The sequence below is a fragment of the Balaenoptera musculus genome, chromosome X (genome assembly GCF_009873245.2).
Source record: "Balaenoptera musculus isolate JJ_BM4_2016_0621 chromosome X, mBalMus1.pri.v3, whole genome shotgun sequence".
NCBI classification, from domain to species: Eukaryota; Metazoa; Chordata; class Mammalia; order Artiodactyla; family Balaenopteridae; genus Balaenoptera; species Balaenoptera musculus.
In genome coordinates this window covers 32,927,637-32,948,780 of record NC_045806.1, presented here as the reverse complement: position 1 = coordinate 32,948,780, position 21,144 = coordinate 32,927,637, and the positions used below count along the sequence as shown (strand labels likewise).

At 40.7% G+C, this 21,144-nt stretch overlaps 1 protein-coding gene across 1 annotated transcript in view; it reads right to left on the bottom strand.

Moving 5' to 3' along the window:
• Nucleotides 1-5,402: 5,402 nt before the first annotated feature.
• LOC118888604 (cytochrome b-245 heavy chain) overlaps nucleotides 5,403-21,144 on the bottom strand; it is a 31,823-nt gene continuing 16,081 nt past the window's right edge. The window contains exons 7-13 of the mRNA XM_036839858.1: nucleotides 17,648-17,777; nucleotides 15,414-15,506; nucleotides 12,681-12,934; nucleotides 11,670-11,832; nucleotides 9,870-10,016; nucleotides 7,423-7,547; nucleotides 5,403-5,613 (exon numbers count right to left, since the gene is read on the bottom strand). Coding sequence (XP_036695753.1) covers nucleotides 5,487-5,613; nucleotides 7,423-7,547; nucleotides 9,870-10,016; nucleotides 11,670-11,832; nucleotides 12,681-12,934; nucleotides 15,414-15,506; nucleotides 17,648-17,777 — 1,039 coding nt within the window. The 3' untranslated portion in view covers nucleotides 5,403-5,486. The remainder of the gene's footprint in view (nucleotides 5,614-7,422; nucleotides 7,548-9,869; nucleotides 10,017-11,669; nucleotides 11,833-12,680; nucleotides 12,935-15,413; nucleotides 15,507-17,647; nucleotides 17,778-21,144) is intronic.

Below are 21,144 nucleotides of genomic sequence, written 5' to 3'. Positions count from 1 at the left end.
ATTAAAATGGCTATAGCTTCAACAATTTGTTAACGTCAATAGTTACACAATATAAAAAGATGTAAATGGTGACAAAAATATAAAAGGGGGTAGTAGAAGGATTGAGTTTTTGTATGTAATCAAAATGAAATTATCAGTGTACGATAGACTGTTATATATATGTTTTATGTAAGCCTCATGGGAACCACCAAGCAAAAATGTACAGTACATACACAAAAGGTAAAGAGGAAGGGTACCACTAAGGAAGGTAAAGGTAAAGCATACCACTAAGGAAATCCTCAATTTACAAAGGAAGACAGCAAGAAAGGAATAAAAGAAAAATGGAACTACAAAATGGCCAGAAAACAATTTAAAAGATCTCATTAGTAAGTCCTTACCAATCGATCATTACTCTAAATGCTAATGGACTGAATTCTCCAATCAAAAGGCAGAGAGTAGCTGGATGGGTAGAAAACAAGACCCAACTATATGCTGCCTACAAGAGACTCACTTCAGCTTTAAGGACACACATAGGCTCAAAGTGAAGGGATGGCAAAAGATATTCCACATAAGTGGAAACAAAAGAGAGCAGGAGTAGCTATACTTATACCAGACAACATAGACTTTAAGGCAAAAATGGTAACAAGAGACAAAGATGGTCATTATATAATGATAAGGTGGCCAATTAGTTAAGAAGATATAATAATCATAAATATATATGCACCCAATATTGGAGCACCTAAATGCATTAAGCAAGTACTAACAGATCTGAAGGGAGAAATAGACAACAATCCAATAATAGTAGGGGACTTCAATACCCCACTCTCAACAATGGATAGGTTATCCAGACAGAAAATTAACGAGGAAATGTTGGACCTGAAACATAGTTTAGCCCAATGGAACTAACAGAGAGATACAGAACATTCCATCTAACAGCAACAGAATGCACATTCTTCTCAAGCTCACACAGAACATTCTCTAGGATAGATTAAATGATAGGTCAGAAACAAGTGTTAGTAAATTTAAGAAGACTGAAATCATAAGTATCTTTTCTGACCACAATGGTATGAAGCTAGAAATCAATAACAGGAAGAAACTGGAACATTCACAAATATGTGGAAATTAAACAGCATGTTCCTGAACACCAATGGGTCAAAGAAGAAATCAAAGATAAATCAAAAAATATCTCAAAACAAATGAAAATGGAAGTGCAACACGTCAAAACCTGTGGGATACTGCAAAGAGTATATCTTCTTTTTTTTAACATCTTTATTGGAGTATAATTGCTTTACAATGGTGTATTAGTTTCTGCTTTATAACAAAGTGAATCAGTTATACATATACATATGTTCCCATATCTCTTCCCTCTTGCGTCTCCCTCCCACCCTCCCTATCCCACCCCTCTAGGTGGTCACAAAGCACCGAGCTGATCTCCCTGTGCTATGCGGCTGCTCTCACCACAAAAAAGCGATGGTAATTATATGACAGGATGGAAGTGTTAGCTAATGCTATCATGGTAATCATTTTGCAATATACAAATGTATCGAATCAACACATTGTACATCTTAAGCTTACACAATGTTGCATATCAATTGTATCTCAATAAATCTGGGGGGAAAAAGAAATTGGCAGATTATTGAGGTTTAAGAATCCAGATATTTTGTAACCATCATTATAAAAATCGGTTCAGTGTAATTTCATCAACGTATGCTAGAACGACTGGGTGAAAGACAATTGGAGAAAATGATATTTATACAGTCAGTACATATTCCCCAAATGTTAATTACTAACTACAAAAGTAAAATAATACCTTTATGTTTATAACAGAAGAATCTGGTGATGAAACATACTACCACTAATAACAGGACAAACTGACAATACCTACCTCCTAATACAATGCACTGAGGATACAATGTCACCTATACGTAGACTATATAGTAAATGCTAGTTTTGTATCGGTGTTAAATTTCTTGGATTGGTTCATTGCATTGTGGTTATATAAGTGAAAGTTGCTGTTCTTTGGAAAAACATTATTTGGTGAATCATCATGTTGTATGCTTTAAATATCTTATAATTTTGTCAGCTATACCTCAATAAAGCTGAAAAAACATCAGAATAAATAAAAGTAAAAATTAGCATGAATCCAGTTAACGAATGTTTCTAAACTAAGATACCAAGATACTTAGATGGCATAAACCAGAGGTTTATACCACCACTGTTACCCAGCTATTCTTGGTGCAGAATCTGTACCTAGCACAATAGCTTTAAAAATATCCTTGGTTACTTATACCTAATCTGTTAGTGTGGTGTAAAGAACATGGGCTTTTTAGCTAGAAAGATATGGACTTAATTTTGACACAGTCACCCAGTAGTTGTGGGATAGTTTGACCCTATCAGTTATCCTCTCTCAGCTTCAGTTTTTTTTGTTTTGTTTTGTTTTTTTTATCAACGAAATTGGGATAAAATGACTACCTTGCAGTGTCCTGAGGGATTAGCTGAAGTGTATGTAAAATGTTTGGCATAGTAGGTGTTTATTAAACATTAGCTATTTCTATTATTGACATTTATTTCAGCGAATGACCTTTCCCCCCGTGGCAGCATATGTCCACACCTCTATCCCTTTCCTACATGGGGGGGGGCGAATCATAACTGGTTGGCTCACTTAGAGCAATGACCAGTACAGAACCATGAGCACATACATATATACTCACAACCTGATTTGATGGCACCTAGTTGCAAAGTTAGAACCGAAAAGGTGAGTGGAAATGAAAAAAAAGACGTCTTACACTAGAACTTCTTTGCCTTTGAAATTCTGTCTGCAATGTCAGGTGACACTCCCTTGTCCATTCCCTTATACCAGTGCCGTGAGGGTCACCAGGACATTAGTACAGAACTCAGTACTCAGTTTTCCCTTCTCAATCCAGACATTGTGCAGTGTTTGACATATCTACAAAAACACAGAGAATCTCAGTCCCGCTGGGGCAGAGAAAATCTTTGCCATCTGAATCCACCCTTGAATATGAAGATCAATAACACAGACACAGACAGAGCTCATTCATTTTAATAATTGAGCACAGTTTTGATAGTTCTTCCCAAGAATTATCTCCCAGGGTCCCCCCACCCCCCGTAAACTATTCACACACAACATCTACAAGTGTTCAAATTTCATAAATGCAGTGTTGCAAAAGCAAAAGAAATAAGAAAAGCCTTCATAGCCTTGAGATTAAAAACAATGCTTAATCGTTTTCTCAGTACCTGTTACTAAATACTAAATGCTAAAAAAGCTGTGCAGGCAGCCGACGGCTGGGGAGAAGAATGGAGAAGGAAGCTCTCATAATGACACGAGCTTTTACACTCATTTTTCATCTCATAACCAGGATAACACAGGGCAGATCTCTCTATTTTGGTAACTCTGTTGGTGTCAAAAATAGAAAACCCTGGAGAAACATTTTCGGAGCAACAAATGGAGTTGGTTTTACTTATGCCACACAGGTGAGCGAGGGCCCAGATTGTCAGACTCCTTATAACTCTGGTTCCCCCTCTGGCTCACACTTTGGTGTAAAGAACTCAAGCTATCAACACAGAGCCCGAGTCATAGTAATAGCACAATAAAAGTTTGTTGAATGAATGAACTGATACCTGGGGTGCAGTGGGAACAGGCTGGACCTAAGTTTCTCTTTGCAGAAACAGTCTTGGGACATTGTGGGGAGGTGACATTCTCAAAGCAAGCCTGACTTGTCAGGACCGACCCTCAGTGCCCGGGGCATCCTGGGAACCCAAAGGAACAACTGAGTTCTTACTAGTTCAGCCCAGTCCCTTGAATATGCCCACTCAGCATCAAATTCATGGCCAGAATTTCAGATTCAATACCATATGTTATCAAAATAAAATGAATATGTGTGTAGCTCCTGCAATTACATTCAATATGTATAAGACTTTAAGAAATCTGGGGTAGAAAGTGACCCCCTTCACCTACCCTTCCCTTTTGCCTTTTTTTGCTTTCTTTCACTCTCCTTCTATTCTCTTCCCCCTTCCCTCCCCTTTCCTCCTAACCCCATCTTCTGCCCTTCCCCCCTGCTCCCTTCTCTTTCTTTCTCATTATCAAAGTTGAATACTTCTAAATATCTGTGGCCCCAGAGGATATAACAAATAAACCTGTTTTTAGTTCCCATAAGTAGCAGCAGTCCTGAGGGGGAAAAAAAAAACTTTTCTGGCCACATTAACAGTGATTTAGAGACTCTCAAACTCACGGATATCCAGAACATTCTACTGGGTGTGAATCCAATACCTACACAGTAAGCTAGGGATTTTAGTTTCTGGGATGTAAATTTCATCATGATCATGATGATAGAACAATAAATCGTTAGTTACACCAGTAAGATCTCTTTTGCATGTGTATTTAAGTAAAACAAAGTGTGGATGCTATTTAAAGCAGATGGGCGTATCAGATACATATTTGTCACAATTCTTAATTTCAGATTCACAAGTGCTGGCTGGAGGAGACCGTTTCCGGCAATAAATCAGTTTGCATTTCTTTCATAGCATAAGGAGCAGGACTAAAGGAGCCAGCCAGAGTTAGGACAGGAGTTCAGTTCTCTGCCTCTATCTCCCTTTCCTGCATGTTTCAAATAAAAATGTTTGGACAGGACAACCTATTGGTTACTAACCTTAGCCTGTTCTTTACCTTCAAGAGAATCAGGTTCCTTTGGTCAACAAGAGTCTCAGAAGTGATTTCCTCAGATAATTCCGTTTAAAGCTTTCAATTAGTTCTACCCTGGCATTGTATGGTTTTAAATGTCCTTTCATTCATTCATTCATTCATTCAGCAAAATTTCATTGAGTATCCACTCTCTGCTGGGGTATACGTTAATTCCAGTCAGTCTAATATTCTTTTGTAGGAGGAATCTCTGACCCAGTTAGGCTGCTGCATTGGTAAACTGGAGTGTGCTGTCACCATTAAGTGATGAATCACTCTCAGAATATATATCTCTTATTTGGAAAATTTCCTTTGATAGGACAATAATGATAACAAAGATGACACAAAAGGGAATATGAATAGTTACTCCCTGGTTTGCTTCTTCTTTTGGGGAGTATACAAACCTATTTCCAGGCAGCCTGGTATTGCTGAAAGATCACCAAACCTAGAGTCAGATGGTCTAGAGCCAGTCTCAGCTTTAATCTTAGGGAAGCTACTTCACCATTTTGAGTCCCCATTTTTTAATCCTAAGACCTGAGTCTGAGAATCCTTGCCCTACCTTTCTCTGGAATTACTGTGAGGAAACAAAATGAAAACATGTGTATATAATTGCTCTGAAAACCATAAAGCCCCATACAAATGCAAATTTATCACTGTTAAACAATCTTTGACATTCCTTTCAGGGCAAATCATCACATTATAGTTTCTCTTTCTTTCTTTTTCTTTAAAGGAGGGAACTTACATTATCAACTAGCATTATTGGGGCATTTGGCGGTACAAGCCACATTTATTTCCTCATGGAAGAGACTAGTTAGAAATTTTCCTTATTGAAAATGAAATGCACTCCCCTGGGGCCAGAGTCGGAGCTGGAGATGCAGTGCTTATTGAGGGTTTCAGCCAAGGCTTCCGGTCCACAGAGGAAAACTCCTATTCTGGTACTTTTGGGAAAGAAAGAAAAAAGACAGTTTCAGGCTTTGGGATGAGCTCAATTACAAAGCACATGGGGGGATTTCCTATTGATTTCAGGCCTCAGGGCAGAGTCCCCTCTGCTCCTCTGTCCTTCCGCAAATGACAGAGTTCAGGTTACCATGAGGGAGCGTGGCTCGGCCCTGTTTGAGGGGCTGGGAGGGGCGGGCAGCCGGCCACTTCAAAAGGCAGCTGACTTCTCTGAAAAAATGACATGCAAGCAGGGTTTGCGGAAACTTCTACTACAGAGAAGATGAGGGTTAATTTGTGAGCCTGTGGGCTACTGTCCCCAAACACTCCAGCATCTTAAAATCAAGGACAAACCCGCTTCAGGAACACCCCCTCTGCCAACAGCTTCGTGTGGCTTCATCCCTCAACATTTTAGACTCGAAAGCCTTGCTCCTCTAGCTCTGGTTCCGGACCAGTAGCCTCGGTGTCCGCTTTTTAAGAATGCAGATTCTTAAAGTAGGCCAACGGTGTTTTTAAATTGTTATAACTTCACACTTTTTTGAAATCTGCCCTACAAAATTGGTTTGGCTTCAATGTCAAAGCCGTGACAATTTGTTCTTTGATGTGATTGTATTTCCAATTTCTTGTTCACGTTAAGATTTCAGTAAAACTCAAAAATCTATTCAAAACCAAGAATGCAGATTCTTTGGCCCTACCCCACATGTACTAAATCAGCGTTTCAAAAAGCTTCCCCAAGTGATTTATATGTTCATTAAAGTGTAAGAAGCAATGGCGTAAAGAGTGTATTTATGGTGATTTCTTGAGTTTGTCATGTGTTCTAGATTTTAGAAATGCAGTTTTCAGACTTCTAGCCCGCCACAATACACAGGAGAGCATGGAAGAGTGGAAATGGAGCCTGAAGCCAAGAGACAGGTAAGTAGCACTTCTCCTCTTGAGCTTCACTGTTAGAAGTCCTAGTAAACTAAGGCAAATAAAGGTTGCCTGGAGATGTTCTGAGAAATGTTTGCGACTATAAAGAAGAAAAGGGAGAATCTGAAAATCCAGAGAACGGAAGAGGATAAGCTTGCGAGACAAGCAAGAACTGTAGTGCTTCCTTTGCATCCTGTCTCTTTCTTAAGCTACTTTCCTTTACCACTCAATCCATTCAAGAAACCAACCAAGCCTCATTCACTCTAAAGTGTAAATGACTGATAAGAGTTTCAAGAACAGCCAGTACAGTAGGCAGGAAAAACTTAGAAATACCAAGGGATAGTAGCACAATGAAAACTGACCTAAAACAGTTTCTCAACCTCAGCACTACTCACATTTTAGGTCAGGGAATTCTTTGTTGTGGGGAGCTGTCTTTTATATTATAGAACATCTAGTTTCATGATGACCAAAGCTTTAGTGAGGGCAGGAAGGACCTGGAATATCTGTCAACTTATGATCTTGGACCCAAAAACTATGAATGAAAGTGGGGACAGTGTCTCCTTAGTAATAAATATAAATCATAGAGAATTAATAGAAGTAGATACACGACTGAAATTTAGGAGGTGAAAGAAAAGAACTGAGTTATGGGCCTATTTGGGGGGAACAGGGTTCAGAAAGTCTGAGGTGGAGCCTGGGAATCTTTGTTTGGAACTCTCCAGTCAATTTTGGTGTGATTTAAAGACTTCCTCTTGAAGTCAGAGATATCTAGAACCTTTTATGGGTGTAAATATGGTAATCTAGGTATCTTAGTTTCTGGAATATATAAATCTAGCCATGTTTGGAAGCTGTTGCTTTACGTAGACCATGAGCCTCAAGAACACCTTGGTGGGGGAACTCCTTACTTGGGGTGTTGACTCCCAATGGTATTGAACTCATTATCCCAGTTGGGCCGTCCATACAAGGTCTTTTGTTTCAGGCCTGTGATCACATCTTTCTCCTCGTCATGGTGCACAGCAAAGTGATTGGCCTGCAGGAAAGGACATGAATTCAGACAAAAGAGGCATGCTGTATAAACACACACAGATATACTTACATATCTCACAAACCAAGCTCTAATTACCATTCTAACTGTATGTATTTGGGGCAAGGCACCATGCTGGAAGCTAGAAGGTCAACACTGAACAAACCAGTTCTCAAGCAATTTACAGTCTAGAAAGGGAGACCATAGAGGAGGCACAAACATCTCCATGAGGACAAAAAAGGGAGCACGGGTGGGAGGATATGGGAAGGTTTCAGGGTGGCCGCATTTGAGCCAGACTTTGAAGTGTGGGTAGGATTTAAATTCTCTATCTCACTGTTTTTCTCTCTGCAGTACGTCTGACAGTCTTTTCTCACCCTAATATACTCCCGCTCCTTTGGGAGAATCACTAAGAATTAAGACAACCATAGACTAAAATGTACTCATATTTTGGTAATGTAATGAGACATCAACCCAAGCCTAAAGCTACTCTCTGTATATGTGTGTGTGTGTGTGTGTGTGTGTGTGTGTGTGTGTGTGTGTGTGTGTGTGTGTGCAGAGTCATGTGTTGTTTCCTGTGACCATTCTAGGGGGCCTCAGTTTGAACAACAGGTATTTTTTTAAATAAAAATGGTTAATTACATTTATTTAACAATCAAATCAGATTTTACATTCACTGGACAGGGAATGGATGATGGGATGGAAGAGGTTAAGAAGGGTGATTACCCTGGTTTAATAGTCCTGTAGGGACAAAGTTTTGCAAAGCAAAATAACTCTTTTTCAATGCAAAGAGATTTCCCACTTAACAAACTGTGTCTGGCTTTTGAAAAAAACAGAACTGCAAAGCAATTTATATATTATACATTTTTCCCCCTGGGTTTCATTTTGATCACATTTTGTTGTTGTTGTTTCATTTTTAAATTGCAGAAGTGGCATCTTAAAACCACTTTTTCTGGAGCAGCAATTTTCATGGTCATGTGTCCCTGGACCTACGTTTGCAACAAGCCTTTCCTAAGACTTGGAGAACCTATGATAAGCGATATGCCAAAACCTAAATGAGAAGAAGTCAGTTTTCACAGGGACCAGGTGCATGTGAAAAATGTCTTGGGTGAGGAGCCAATGTGTGGGGATGACCATCTGAGGCAGTGGCCAGGAGTAGGCAGAGACCCTTGCCTTACCTCCTCACTCAGGGGGACAGTTATGCTGCTTCCAGGCCAAGTCATGAATGTCTCCTTATTTAGAAAGACGTTACCCCCTAGGAATCATTAACTTGTTTCTGACTTTCTCAGTCTCATCACTTTGGACATTTGGGGCCAGATAATTCTTTGTTGTGGGGGGCTGTCTTGTGAATTGTGATTATCTTATCAATAATTGTAATTAACTGTAATCGTCTTCTCAATCGAAAATTCACATTTCCATTGCTAAATGTCTCAGGAGGGAGAAAGTATATATACATATACATATATACATATACACATACTACACACACATATATACATATACACATACACACACACCCCTCATATATACATATATATATATATATATATATATATCACCTTCATTAGATATATATTGATTTATTTACAAATGATAATCATGAGCTACTAGGAGTAGTAAGAGTACAGGTTCTGGAGCATTTATTACTTGGATGCCCTTGGACAAATGACCTAACCGGTTGTGGGCCTTGGCTTCCCCATCTGTAAAATCTGGCAAAGAATAATAGCTACTTCATAAGGTTGTTTTGAGGATTTAATTAGACAATCTATGTAAACACTAAGAACAATACTTGGCACAAGCATATGCTTAATAACTATTGCCAGTTATTATGACTCCTTATTAAATGTATTATGTATAGTATAAAACATGCATAGACATAAATTAAAGGAATATATACACATATATATGCATGTGTATACATATATATGTATATGCATGTGTATATATAAATACAGACACAGAGAGAGAGAGAGAGAGAGAGAGAACGAGAGAGAGCTGATCTTTTCTCTATTTTCTTCCCATAACCCCGTAGATCATCTTGTCCATCTGGTTCGATACCCCTGGTGGAGACATGGCTCTAACAAGGTCAAAGTCATGGCTTTGATTCCCTTGTAGGCTCCCTAGCTTTGACCCGTCCCACAGATACCAACTTTGAATCTAATATCAACCGTCTGAACAAATGGGGATACTGAGTCAGAGTGAATGTGCTGGATCACCCGAACCCATCGACTGTTCTTAAAAACAGTACACAAGACATTCCAATAACCAAGGGGAAGTCGGTAAGCCCTGGGCACTGTGGGAGGGACCTGAGATTGGGGATCTTGTCCTCACCTGAGACTCATCCCAGCCAGTGAGGTAGATGTTGTAGCTGAGGAAGCCGGCGTTGTCCTTCTCCTGCATCTGGGTCTCCAGCAGCTGCAGCAGGTCTGCAAACCACTCAAAGGCATGTGTGTCCCGGCACAGCCAGTAGAAGTAGATCTGAGAGGGGGACAGAGCGTGAAGCAGATTATGTTTCTTTTTTTATTTTTATCTTTTTTTGAAGGATAGTTGATGTATAATATCATATGTTACAAGTATATAATAGAGTGATTCACAATTTTAAAGGTTATACTCCATTTATAGTTATTATAAAATATTGGCTATATTCCCCATGTTGTACATTATATCCTCGTAGCTTATTTATTTTACACATGGTCGTTTGTACCTCTTAATCCCCTACCCCTGTCTTGCCCCTCCCACCTTCCCTCTCCCCACTGGTGACCACCAGTTCTTCCTCTATATCTGTGAGTCAAGTAGATTATATTTAAATAGGGACCTATCAGCATTGAAATATGGATTTCTACCCTCCCCACCTCTACTTTTCCCTGCTGCTCAGAATGCCTGGAAAAATGGGTTTTCAGAAAGCTCTAGATATTTGACAAACTAGCTCACATGAACCTGCTCTGGCCTTCACACGGCAGGGCAGTAAATAAATAGCTTGTTCTCAGAAATCCGTAGCTTAAGAAGAAAACATTAGCCCACCACTTTCCCCCTGGGTCTGCTCTTGCCCTCCTAGGATCCCCGGCTTCCTTTGACCCTCCTCTCAGAAAGACCAATAGGATCTAGACGAGCCATGGCTGCCACCACGCTACTTCCCTACCCGCTACTGCCAGACTTCCCTGAGTTCGTAGAGGAAAAAGTAGTTCTACCCACACCTCCTCCACGTCGAAAAGAGGGGAAGGGGAGAATGAAAAGTCAAGGTCAGCTCAACGTGCCTATTAGAGGTTATCTCTACAGCTATTAGAATGACTCAAGCTTTATTAAAAAGATGTCCTTTATTGGGCAATGAAACCAAACTTACATGTAACCAAAAAATCCCCCAGGACTTTATTCTGAGGAGACAGCCATAAGAAAGTAAAAAAGCAAAAGTGTCACGAAAGGACACATCTCCTGCCCTCCCCCTACAAATAAATGTGCTGGGGGCTGGAAATGGAATCCATGTCAATATCTAACATAAGATGATAGAAAAATTATTCTATCCTCTCAATGGAACATGAAAGAATCATCGAAAATGATTATTAGCAAGCTTGTGACAACACTGAAAAATATTATATGCTTTAAAAAGAGCAGGACATGAAATTGTACATACTCAATATATACAGCTTTCTAAAAATATGTAAACATGTTGGAAGAGAACTTACAAAAAGGATAACTACTGGACTGGGGTTGTGAATACTTTCTATTCCCAACTCTCTTCTGAATTTCCAGTAATGCTATACAAATACAGTATATTTGTACTTTCAATAATAGGCCTGCTTATACAGAACCACATTTATTTATTTGTTTGTTTGTTTATTTTTTTGGCTGTGCCACGCATGGCTTGCGGGATCTTAGTTCCCCGACCAGGGATCAAACCAGCACCCTTGGCAGTGAAAGCGCCGAGTCCTAACCACTGGACCGCCAGGGAATTCCCAGAAGCACCTTTGACTTATCAAATAGCCCTTTTGTGCAAAGCCTGCCTCTCTGAAACTACCTAGAACTTGTCTTCGCTTCCCCCAGTCTCTGCCAGCCTCTGCCCCGAAGGCTCTTTGGGGCTTCACTTGGCAGACTGTGATGAATGCTCCAAGCCCTCTGAAAAAGAAAAGAACCTACCTTTTTGAGCCTCAGATTGGGGGCTTTATTGCAATATTTGTACCAGATCGACTTGAGAATGGATGCAAAGGGCGTGACACCAATCCCTGCCCCCACCAACATCACCACCTCGTAACTGAACACATCTTCACTGGCAGTGCCGAAGGGCCCGTCAACAGCTATCCTGGAGGGAAGCATGGGGGGAGATAGTTACACGGATACCTTGCTCTTCAGAGGAGGATGGGGCACACATCACCACTGCAGGTGTGCAACATGTCACTTCAAACTGGGACAATGTATTGATGTGACACTTTGTTCTGTGAGATAGCTTTCAAGTAACCAACTCAGTGTGAACATCGGGGTTGGAAGTAAGAAGAGGAATTTTTAGCTAACTGAAAACATTTGGTAACTCTCAGGGGTATTTTTTTCATGTCCCCACCCCCGTTCACCCACTACACATGGGTGCGTGCACACACACACACACACACACACAGACAAATGTCTGTGTCTCTTGCCAGGTGAGCCCACACTTGAAATTCCTGCTTACACTGCACATTAAAGTGAGAATTTTCCATGTCATAATATCTTATAAATTTAATATCTCTACTTTATGTTGGTCTATTCATTGAGTTATTTGACAAACTTTTCTTCAGCATCTACTAAGTGCCTGACACCATGTTAGGCGTGTGGGAAGAAGGAGGCCAAGTGAGTAACGTCTGGCATTTACCCTCAAATAACGTACACCAATGAAATTTTAAGTATAGCTTTGATTGCAAGTTAATATACCTTGGCCTTGACCCTTACAAATTTATAGGCACTGGGGAATATCCATGATTAGTATTTGATTCAAACATTTTATATTTCATATAAGATTTATACATATATGCATAAACACAGCACACGTATAAAATGGGGAACACCGAGATAGCTCCCTATATTTGTAGAATCTGTATGTTTTGTCAGACTCAGGAGCTAGTAGAGTGACATTTTTCCTGAACTCATGCACCTTTGTAATAGGCGCTTGGTACTCACTTCGGTAGTTTCCAGGCATCTTGAAACTCCTGCTTATCACAGCCACAAGCTTTGAAAAGTCCCTCCGTCCAGTCCCCCACGATGCGGATATGGATGCTAAAGAAGTCTTCCTCGGGGGCAGAGGTCAGGGTGAAAGGGTGCCACTCCAGCCTGGACACCACAGGGCACTTGACGAAAATGTATTGGCCCACCTCCATCTTGAATCCCTTTTTCTTCATCTGTAGCTCGATGGTTTTGAAAGGGTGAGTGACCACCTATGGAACAAAATGTGTCTCTGGAAATGAACCTTTCCCCCAGTACTTGCCTTTTCAGTATCCATATGGATAAAAGGCTGAGCTAAGATGCCCCACCCAGGTCCCTTCTTCAGGGCCAACGGAGCAGTTCTTCCAGCAAACCTGCCTCTCACTGGCAACTGCCCTCGGCTGTAGCCCATGGCCAACAATGAGCTGATGCAGGGATCCAAAGGCCTGGCCCTTGTCCTCACTTTGGGACAACTCCCAGGGGCCATCGCGGCTGCAGCACTTCCTGTAGGATCAGCTGAGGCTGCAGTTGCAACCACTTCGGGCCAGCAATTTCCTTCCCCCAGTCCTGCCTTTCTTTTCTTTTACAGGTTCATCTCCGGAGAACATGCCCCGATAAGCCTTCTACATGCAGTTCTCTGTCTCAGAGTCTTTGCCAGGGAATCCAACCTAAGACACCAGCTTAATGTGATTTTTTTTTCTCGAAGAAGACAAGGCAGTTGCTAGAAACAGAAAGAAGAGGTGGTTTCCTGCTCAGCCTTCCTATCTCCCCAAGGGATGATCAAGAGCCTTAGCAGCCGGACAGAAGCAGAAGGAGACCCCATTGGCTAGTAATACAGCAACATCGCCCAAACCAAGCCTAAGGTGCTGGTCTGTCTTTGTCCCAAGTCCCACCTTGAACCTGCCTGATTCCATGCATTGTTTATACATTTCTCCCTACCTGGGGAATACACCATCCATCTGTCCCAAAGCCAGGCCCCACCCACCTGTTGCCATCCTCCTTCTCCATGTCCCTGAATGTTCATAACAGCTTTGTTTACAACAGCAAAAAAAAATTGGAAGCAGTCCAAATGTCCATCAACTGGTAAGTTGGTAAATAATTTAACAAAATGATTTCATTGTAATATAGAAAGTAATATGTTTCTTTGATGATTCCTGAGATCCTAGAGGGACTTTATATGTGCAACTGAAAACAAACCAAGGGACATCAAAGGAAAGAAAAATCAATAGAAACAAAATAGCAGCTTCCTAATGTTGACTGATATAGACGAGCTTTTCTTTTCACCGGTGAGGAGGAGTAGGACCACAGGAAATCCTTTTAAGAAAAATTGCCAAGCATTTCCAAAACTTGTGAGTCAAATATAACTTATATGACAAGGCTGTAACCAACCTCCCTTCATCACTGAAATAAGGAGGTGTAGAGCTTCTTTTTGAAACAGAACATAAAAATTGATGAAAATGACTTTGAAAATTATGTGGCTCGCGTTGCAATTTTGTGTGGTGAGAATGAGTTCTACCATATTGCAATTTTGCTACCACAGGGAACATCGGGATAGAAGGGAATAAAATGCACTAGTGGACAGCGTTGTCACCAGAATACTTTTGGATAGTACCTTGTTTCTTATGTGTGTTTACATGAGAAGAAAATGAGTACCTATTTTCTTCACAGGCAAACAAGTCTGCCTTAGAAATAGGCTTAGGGGAAATACTTGTCTGGTTAGTTCGTTCTAGTCTAGTAAGGGAAATTTTGTGGTGGCTCTTTTTGCTGATCTCTGGGCTTTTTCTCATAGTGCAATATAAATATCATAAAAGGAGAACTGTTGTGGCTTCCTATATTTCAAGGTTTCCAATGCCTGCAGGACTAACTTTACTATGACCTTCCACAGAGGCCAAGAAAGAAGAGCTAGGGTGGTGGAGTGGAAGATTTTGTGTGTTTTGCGAAAGCAACCCATGGTAAGCTTTTAGTAAATACTTTCTGAACTGAACTTAATTAAATTTTATTTGATAAAAATAGTCCTGTCTGATGTTTCCTGAAACTATAATAAGGCGATTCCATTTCTATTTATTTAGTTGGATATTTATTTATTTAGTGATAAGAAGCAGCATAGACGTGTGGGGCAAAACCACTATATACTTGAAGTTAGCGGACTCAATTCTAAATGCAGTTTAGTTATTAGCTCGCTTGAGACTTTGAGTACATTAACTCTGATACTCTGTGACTGCATACAAAGCACAGAGAAGGAGGTAAAGAGGACCTGGGAAACTGTCTCCATCTCAACCAGACCTGCCCTTGGTTCCCTGGTTCTTTTGGCATCTGAATATTTTAAGGCTCAGTGCATGACCTTTTGAACTCACCTCTTTTGCTTCTTTACTCTTAACTAATCACATCATCTCTCTATGCTCCTCCCCTCTACACACACACACACACACACACACACACACACACACACACACACACACAGATTCATTTACACAAAACATTTGGATTCACTTTTCAACAGAAAATGTTAACTTCTAGTTTCCCCAATTAAAAGGCCCAATCATGTGATTATCAAGCTAGGTACATTGAAACAAACTGTAGGTCATCTCTCTGCCCTAAGTTTAATCAAAAGAAACAGAGTAAAAGTGAGATCTGACAATGATATAGAGAACTTGGATAGACTTGTCCATGATACAGTTAGATAGTATTAGTAATTCCTAGCCCAGCCAATACCTTGGTGATGACCACCTTCTGCTGAGATCGCCAAAACCGTACCAACCTCTCACAGAGATATAGGAACATGGGACCCACTATCCATTTCCAAGTCTGTAATCAGAGCAAACAATGAAAAAAGGATGTGTTAAGGGGCGGTAGTTGATAAAAGATTCATGGGGACAAAACATTTTAGAAGTCAAGTTCACCTATTTTGGTTTGTTTAAATATTCCATAATAGATTAGTAAATTTCTTCTATAAAGGAATGCATGAAAATATCTAAAGTTAAAATAAATTTTTGAGCCAGTAAAAATGAACATTCTCCTTGGCCACATTGGGGAACTATATCTACAGTATGAAACTTTCCCAAGAGGAACTGCCCACAAGAATGGGATTTCCTCCTATTGTCGCAATAGGAGTTGCAATAACCCTACAGCAGAGTAAGGTTGGTTTCAGAATTAACATTTCTCTAAAGGATAGCATTTCAACAACATCATATTTTTAATGCAACGTTGCAATTACTTTCTCTTGGTCACACAGGCAAAGCTTCATTCTTTGCAAGATGAGAAATTCCACGCTAGAATTTAGCTCTTCCTCCAATATCCTGGCAAGTTCTAGGAGCTATGCAATGCACTTTCTCTAGGGTTCTCTCTTGTCAGAATCTGCAGTGTTTCAGAACACTGGAATTACCCTGTGGCATTACTGGCTATACAAAAACATTTAGGCCAAACAGATCCATCCTGGGATTCAGTCAGTTAGGTTCCTAGATGAATATCTGAAGTAGCAAAGAATTTTAGAAGTCAATATCATCTAAAATACAACATTCCAGAAGGGATTCCAAGAGGGAAAAAAAAATCCCAGAGTGCTTCCCATAGTCTCTCCTATGATCTTTCTATGAAACTTTTTAAGAAAGTTATTGTTGGAAGTTGAGAGCACCCAAATGTCCCTATCTCCAGCCTAAGTTGAAGAATATCTGCCCGGAAGTCATAAATGCTCTCCTACTGGCCTTCATTTTCATGGGACAGTTTTTTCAAACGGTCTAGCATCATCCATCTATGTCCTGGCTGCCACCTGGGGCCCCATTGAATGGAGCCAGATCTCGGACATCGCTTCTAATCTCCCCAGAAACCCAGGAGCTCCTCTGAGGTAGGTGCCTGTGAAGGTAGCAGCACTCTGACTTCAGCTGTCTTCAAGGAAATGTGCCTTCCCCAGCTCATAAGAGGACCTGCAATAGAGTTCCCTTTTAATCCTTTCTCTTGATGTCTGCATGTAGTGGGGGTAGTTCACTGATGTGTCTGCTTGCTTTCATTAATGAGCAAGGATGCTGAAAGATGTTGAGTCCCCAGACAGCATGCAGTTTCTAGAGGAAGAGTACGCCTATATTATGAGAGTCAGAAAAAAGGAAGGAGAAAATGGGATGGGAAATTTGCCTTTATATTATACTGTGTTTAAGGACAAAATAATCATCCTGTTCAGAAGCCCTGTACAAAAGTTGATTTTTGCTTAGTTTTATACCAATGGCTAGCATAATAACCAATAAAGTATATTGCTTGCCAATGGGGGAAAAGGTATGAAGATCACAGGGTCCACTGCTCACTCTATGGAACGGAGATATTGAGAATAAACAAAACGGAGTTCTTCAGAGCTCCCAACAAAAGGTAAATATTTCAGCATCTTTCCCCTTGGTCATCCTTGCCACACTCCTGCTCTACCATGAAGGGCCATTGGCATGAACCTGGCTCTGCAGCCTCCTTTATGCCTCATAGACGGGACCTCCTGATACCTAATGGCAGCCCTATGTGCCACCTCACAAATTTCCTTCCCAGCTCTGAAAGCTGTATAGAAAGTCTTACTTCCTGGAATCTGAAGAGGCTCCTGACTCCTTATAAATCATAATCTGAGTTTTCCAACTCAGCTCAGGATGGAATCCCTCTGAAAATCATTAACTGGTATTATTGTGGCCGTCACAACCAGAAGAGAAGAGGTAGAACTTCTTGAACCCAAAAGCACTTTAAAAAACAATACTTTTCCAAGTTTTATATCAGGATGTTCATAACAGACTAATGTAAAGCTTACTTTTCAAGAACTAATTCTAGACAATAAGCATAGCAGAAAAACACTGGATACTTATAACATCCTAGCAGTTCCATGACATTCATAACGGACAACTCTATGACATTTGTATCTCTTTCTTAGACACAGTTTGAAGATTGTTGGTAATGAAACTATAATAGCTACAATGAATTGTACATACCATAGGAGGGTTCCCAGAGAACGTTGGGATTGGGCATTTCTCTATTTTTCCCCACTGTGAGATGTTTTGATAACATTCTCTTGGCTTGTGTTGCAACAAACTCTCTGCGGTCTGCCCACGTACAATTCGCCTGAGGAGGAAATGTAAGTCCAGACCATTTAGAAACAAGAGATTAAATTCTTAGTTTTCTGAGATTCTGGACATATTTTTATTAGTATTCTCATATGGGTCCTACACTTTTCACTCAAAAGTAATACTTCTTGCCCCCTCCAAATAGATTAGAGGAAGGGAAAGAAAATGCATGATCTTTAGCAATAGAAAAAAAAATATGGGGACTTCCCTGGCGATCCAGTGGTTAAGATTCCACGCTTCCACTGCAGGGGGTGCGGGTTCGATCCCTGGTCGGGGAACTGAGATCCCACATCCCACATGCCGTGCAACGTGGCCAAAAAAAAAAAGAAAAAGAAAAAAAATATGTACAGTGGCACAAAGGATATTTATATGTAACATTATAGAGGGTAAGTTTTGGATCATCAATACATGTTTTCTGAAAGGCAACATTTGTGCTTCTGTTTCAAGTATTATTCTCGTTTATAAACAAACAAATAAAAAGAGAAAAACTGCAAATCTAACAGAGCAACCGCTGGCCCATACAGTACCATTGTGCAAATTAGAACAAGATGCCCCCTCTTTGAGGACAGTCCTAGAGGCAAGAGCTTGGCCAGCAGAGCATGGGCTAATTTCTTTCCCCTTGGCCAGGCACCCTTATGTAGTTGACAACCCATACAACCGTATACAGTAGCCCTGAGGCTTAGTACAAATCCTTTATTTGTTATTTCAAAATTGTCTAAATTCAACCAAAACGTTGAAATCCACTTAAGACGACTTAATTTTGTAGAGATTATGCCATTCTCACAGACATCAACGCTGATGGTGTGTACCTTGAAGTGCTCGGAGCCCATTCACTTCAATTCAATAAATATTAATTGAGCAACTACTAAAACATAAGACAATCCAGGTTGAGTGGGAACAGAGGGAGGGAGGCACAAAGTTGAGTAAGTCATGTCCCTGACCTCAAGGAACATAAATGACTAGGTCTTCAGAATATATAATAAGAAGAGACACAGAAGGCCCTTTGTAAAAGTTTGTTTGGGGGACCTAAAATTTATTATGCCAGTTGGTATATTCAGAGGATGTTTTAATTCAAGGTCACTAACCATCGCTTTCTATCCCTAGGTCTTGGGGAAGAGAATTACCATGTATTGAGCATCTATCACGTGCCAAGCCTGGGAAAGGCACGTACACAAATTATTTCAGGTAATTCTGATAACAGGCCTGAAATGTTAAGTATTAGTACTCTCAGTTTACATATGAGGACACTGAGGCTTAGAGAGACCAGGGAATTAGAAGCAGAATGATTTGGTGAAAGCAATTCTGGACCCAAGCCAGACAGCCTTGGTTTCACATCCCGCGTCCACCCCTTGCTAATTTGGTGGCCTTGGGCAAGTTATTTAACTTCTTTTGAGCCTCAGTTTCTTCAGCTATAAGATAGGTATCAGTTCCTCATTAAAAGTTCGTTTTAGTAATCAATTGGCATGATGCATATAAAACACCAGACACAAAGTCAGCGTCCAACAAATGATAACTATTAAAGTTCTTAATGCTCAAGTTCACTTGGGGAGAAAGTGATAGAAAAAAAATCTGATTTTCTCCTTCTCTTCTCAATGCCAGGACCGGAAGTCAGAAAACCTGGCTTTTAATCCCAGTTCAGCGGCTACCTAGCCAGGAGACCAAGCAATCAGCCAACCAGCATAAGTTGCAGATTCTCCTCAGATGGAGAACGGGGTACGTATATCTCCTCTGCCTGCTCCAGAGGAAAATACATATCTATGAAGCTATACAAACGTAAAGTGGTGGAATTACTAAGCTAGAGAGGGGAAGAAATTCAGTTGTTTTTTTTTTTTTTTTCTGTAGGATTTTCTGAAACAGCTGGATGATGACCGAGTCCCATTTAAAGATACTCAAATGCTTTTAGGAGAGTTAAGAGAGTCTTTGTCTACACAGATTTTTCAGTGCTTAGAAAGAGATGACCAGGGGTCAGGGTCAGCAAGTTGATCAACAATGCACTTGAGGACAGGGAACTATATTCAGTATCCTGTAATAAACCATAATGGAAAAGAACATGAAAAAGAATGGATATGTATAACTGAGTCACTTTGCTGTACACCTGAAACTAACATAACATTGTACATCAACTCTACTTCAATAAAATAAATTTTAAAAAAAGAATGCACATGAGGGGTTGCCACAGGCTGCTTCTCTCCACCCTTCCCCTTTTCGGGTCTCAGCCACTTCTAGGCTGACTTGACTCAGACCAGAGTCGTTGAGCCTTGACACCTACTTCCTCCACCCTTAGTTATCCGGAGCCCCATACCCACTGGGGAACTTCCCAGGCCTTCTTTTGCGTGCAGGTGGCAGAATCAGCTAGTGTGAAAGAGTGGAAAAAGGAAGCCTGGTATGAAAGAAGGGTCCCAATAAGGCAAACTCTCCCAACCACACATCCAGGCACCGTGTGTCTCTATGAGAGCATTCATCATAGCCTGCCTTAGCCCATCTGGTCTCCAACCCCAGCTATGCCACGGATAAACCGGTAGTGGCTTGGCTGCACACTTCACCTTTTTCAGTCTGTTTCCTTGTCTACAATTTCCCCTGGAAATGGGGATAGTAAGGGCATATCTACCTTTCGGAGATTAAAAGAAACATTTCATGTCTGTAACGAATGCTCAATAGAAGCTAGCTTTTCCCTTTATTATGTTAGGATGCTGGAAGGCAATAACCATGTATTTCTCCTTCTAGTATTCCCCGCAGGGCCTGAGATAGGTCCTCATACACAGTAGGCAATCAGTGAATGATTGGCTTGAATCAAAACTCATTGAACGGGGATTTCCCTGGTGGCTCAGTGGATAAGAGTCTGCCTGCCAATGCAGGGGACACGGGTTCAAGCCCTGGTCCGGGAAGATCCCACATGCCGTGGAGCAACTAAGCCTGTGCTCCGCAACAAGAGAAGCCACCGACTGCAATGAGAAGCCTGCACACTGCAAGGAAGAGTAGCTCCCGCTCGCCACAACTAGAGAAAGCCCACGTGCAGCAACGAAGACCCAACGCAGCCAAAAATAAATAAAATTAAACAAACAAAAAAACTCATTGAACGACAGCAAACCCTTTCACCTGATTAATCATTAACCTCTCTGGTTTGGGAGTTTGTCTAGTTTTCTAGGGATTAAGCCACAGGAAACATCACTGGAGACATCCAAGACCCTGCCAGCACTCTCAGCGTGCTTTCTATATGCTTGCAAAGATATTCAAAACTTTGGTGTATTTTTCAAGCTTGCTATAAATAACCACACTATGAATAGTTACGAGTCGGGTACCAGAAACTAAAGTGGTGCTGAGTGGTTTCTGTCAGAGTGACTTCTGTTTTCCCCTCATACTCCCTC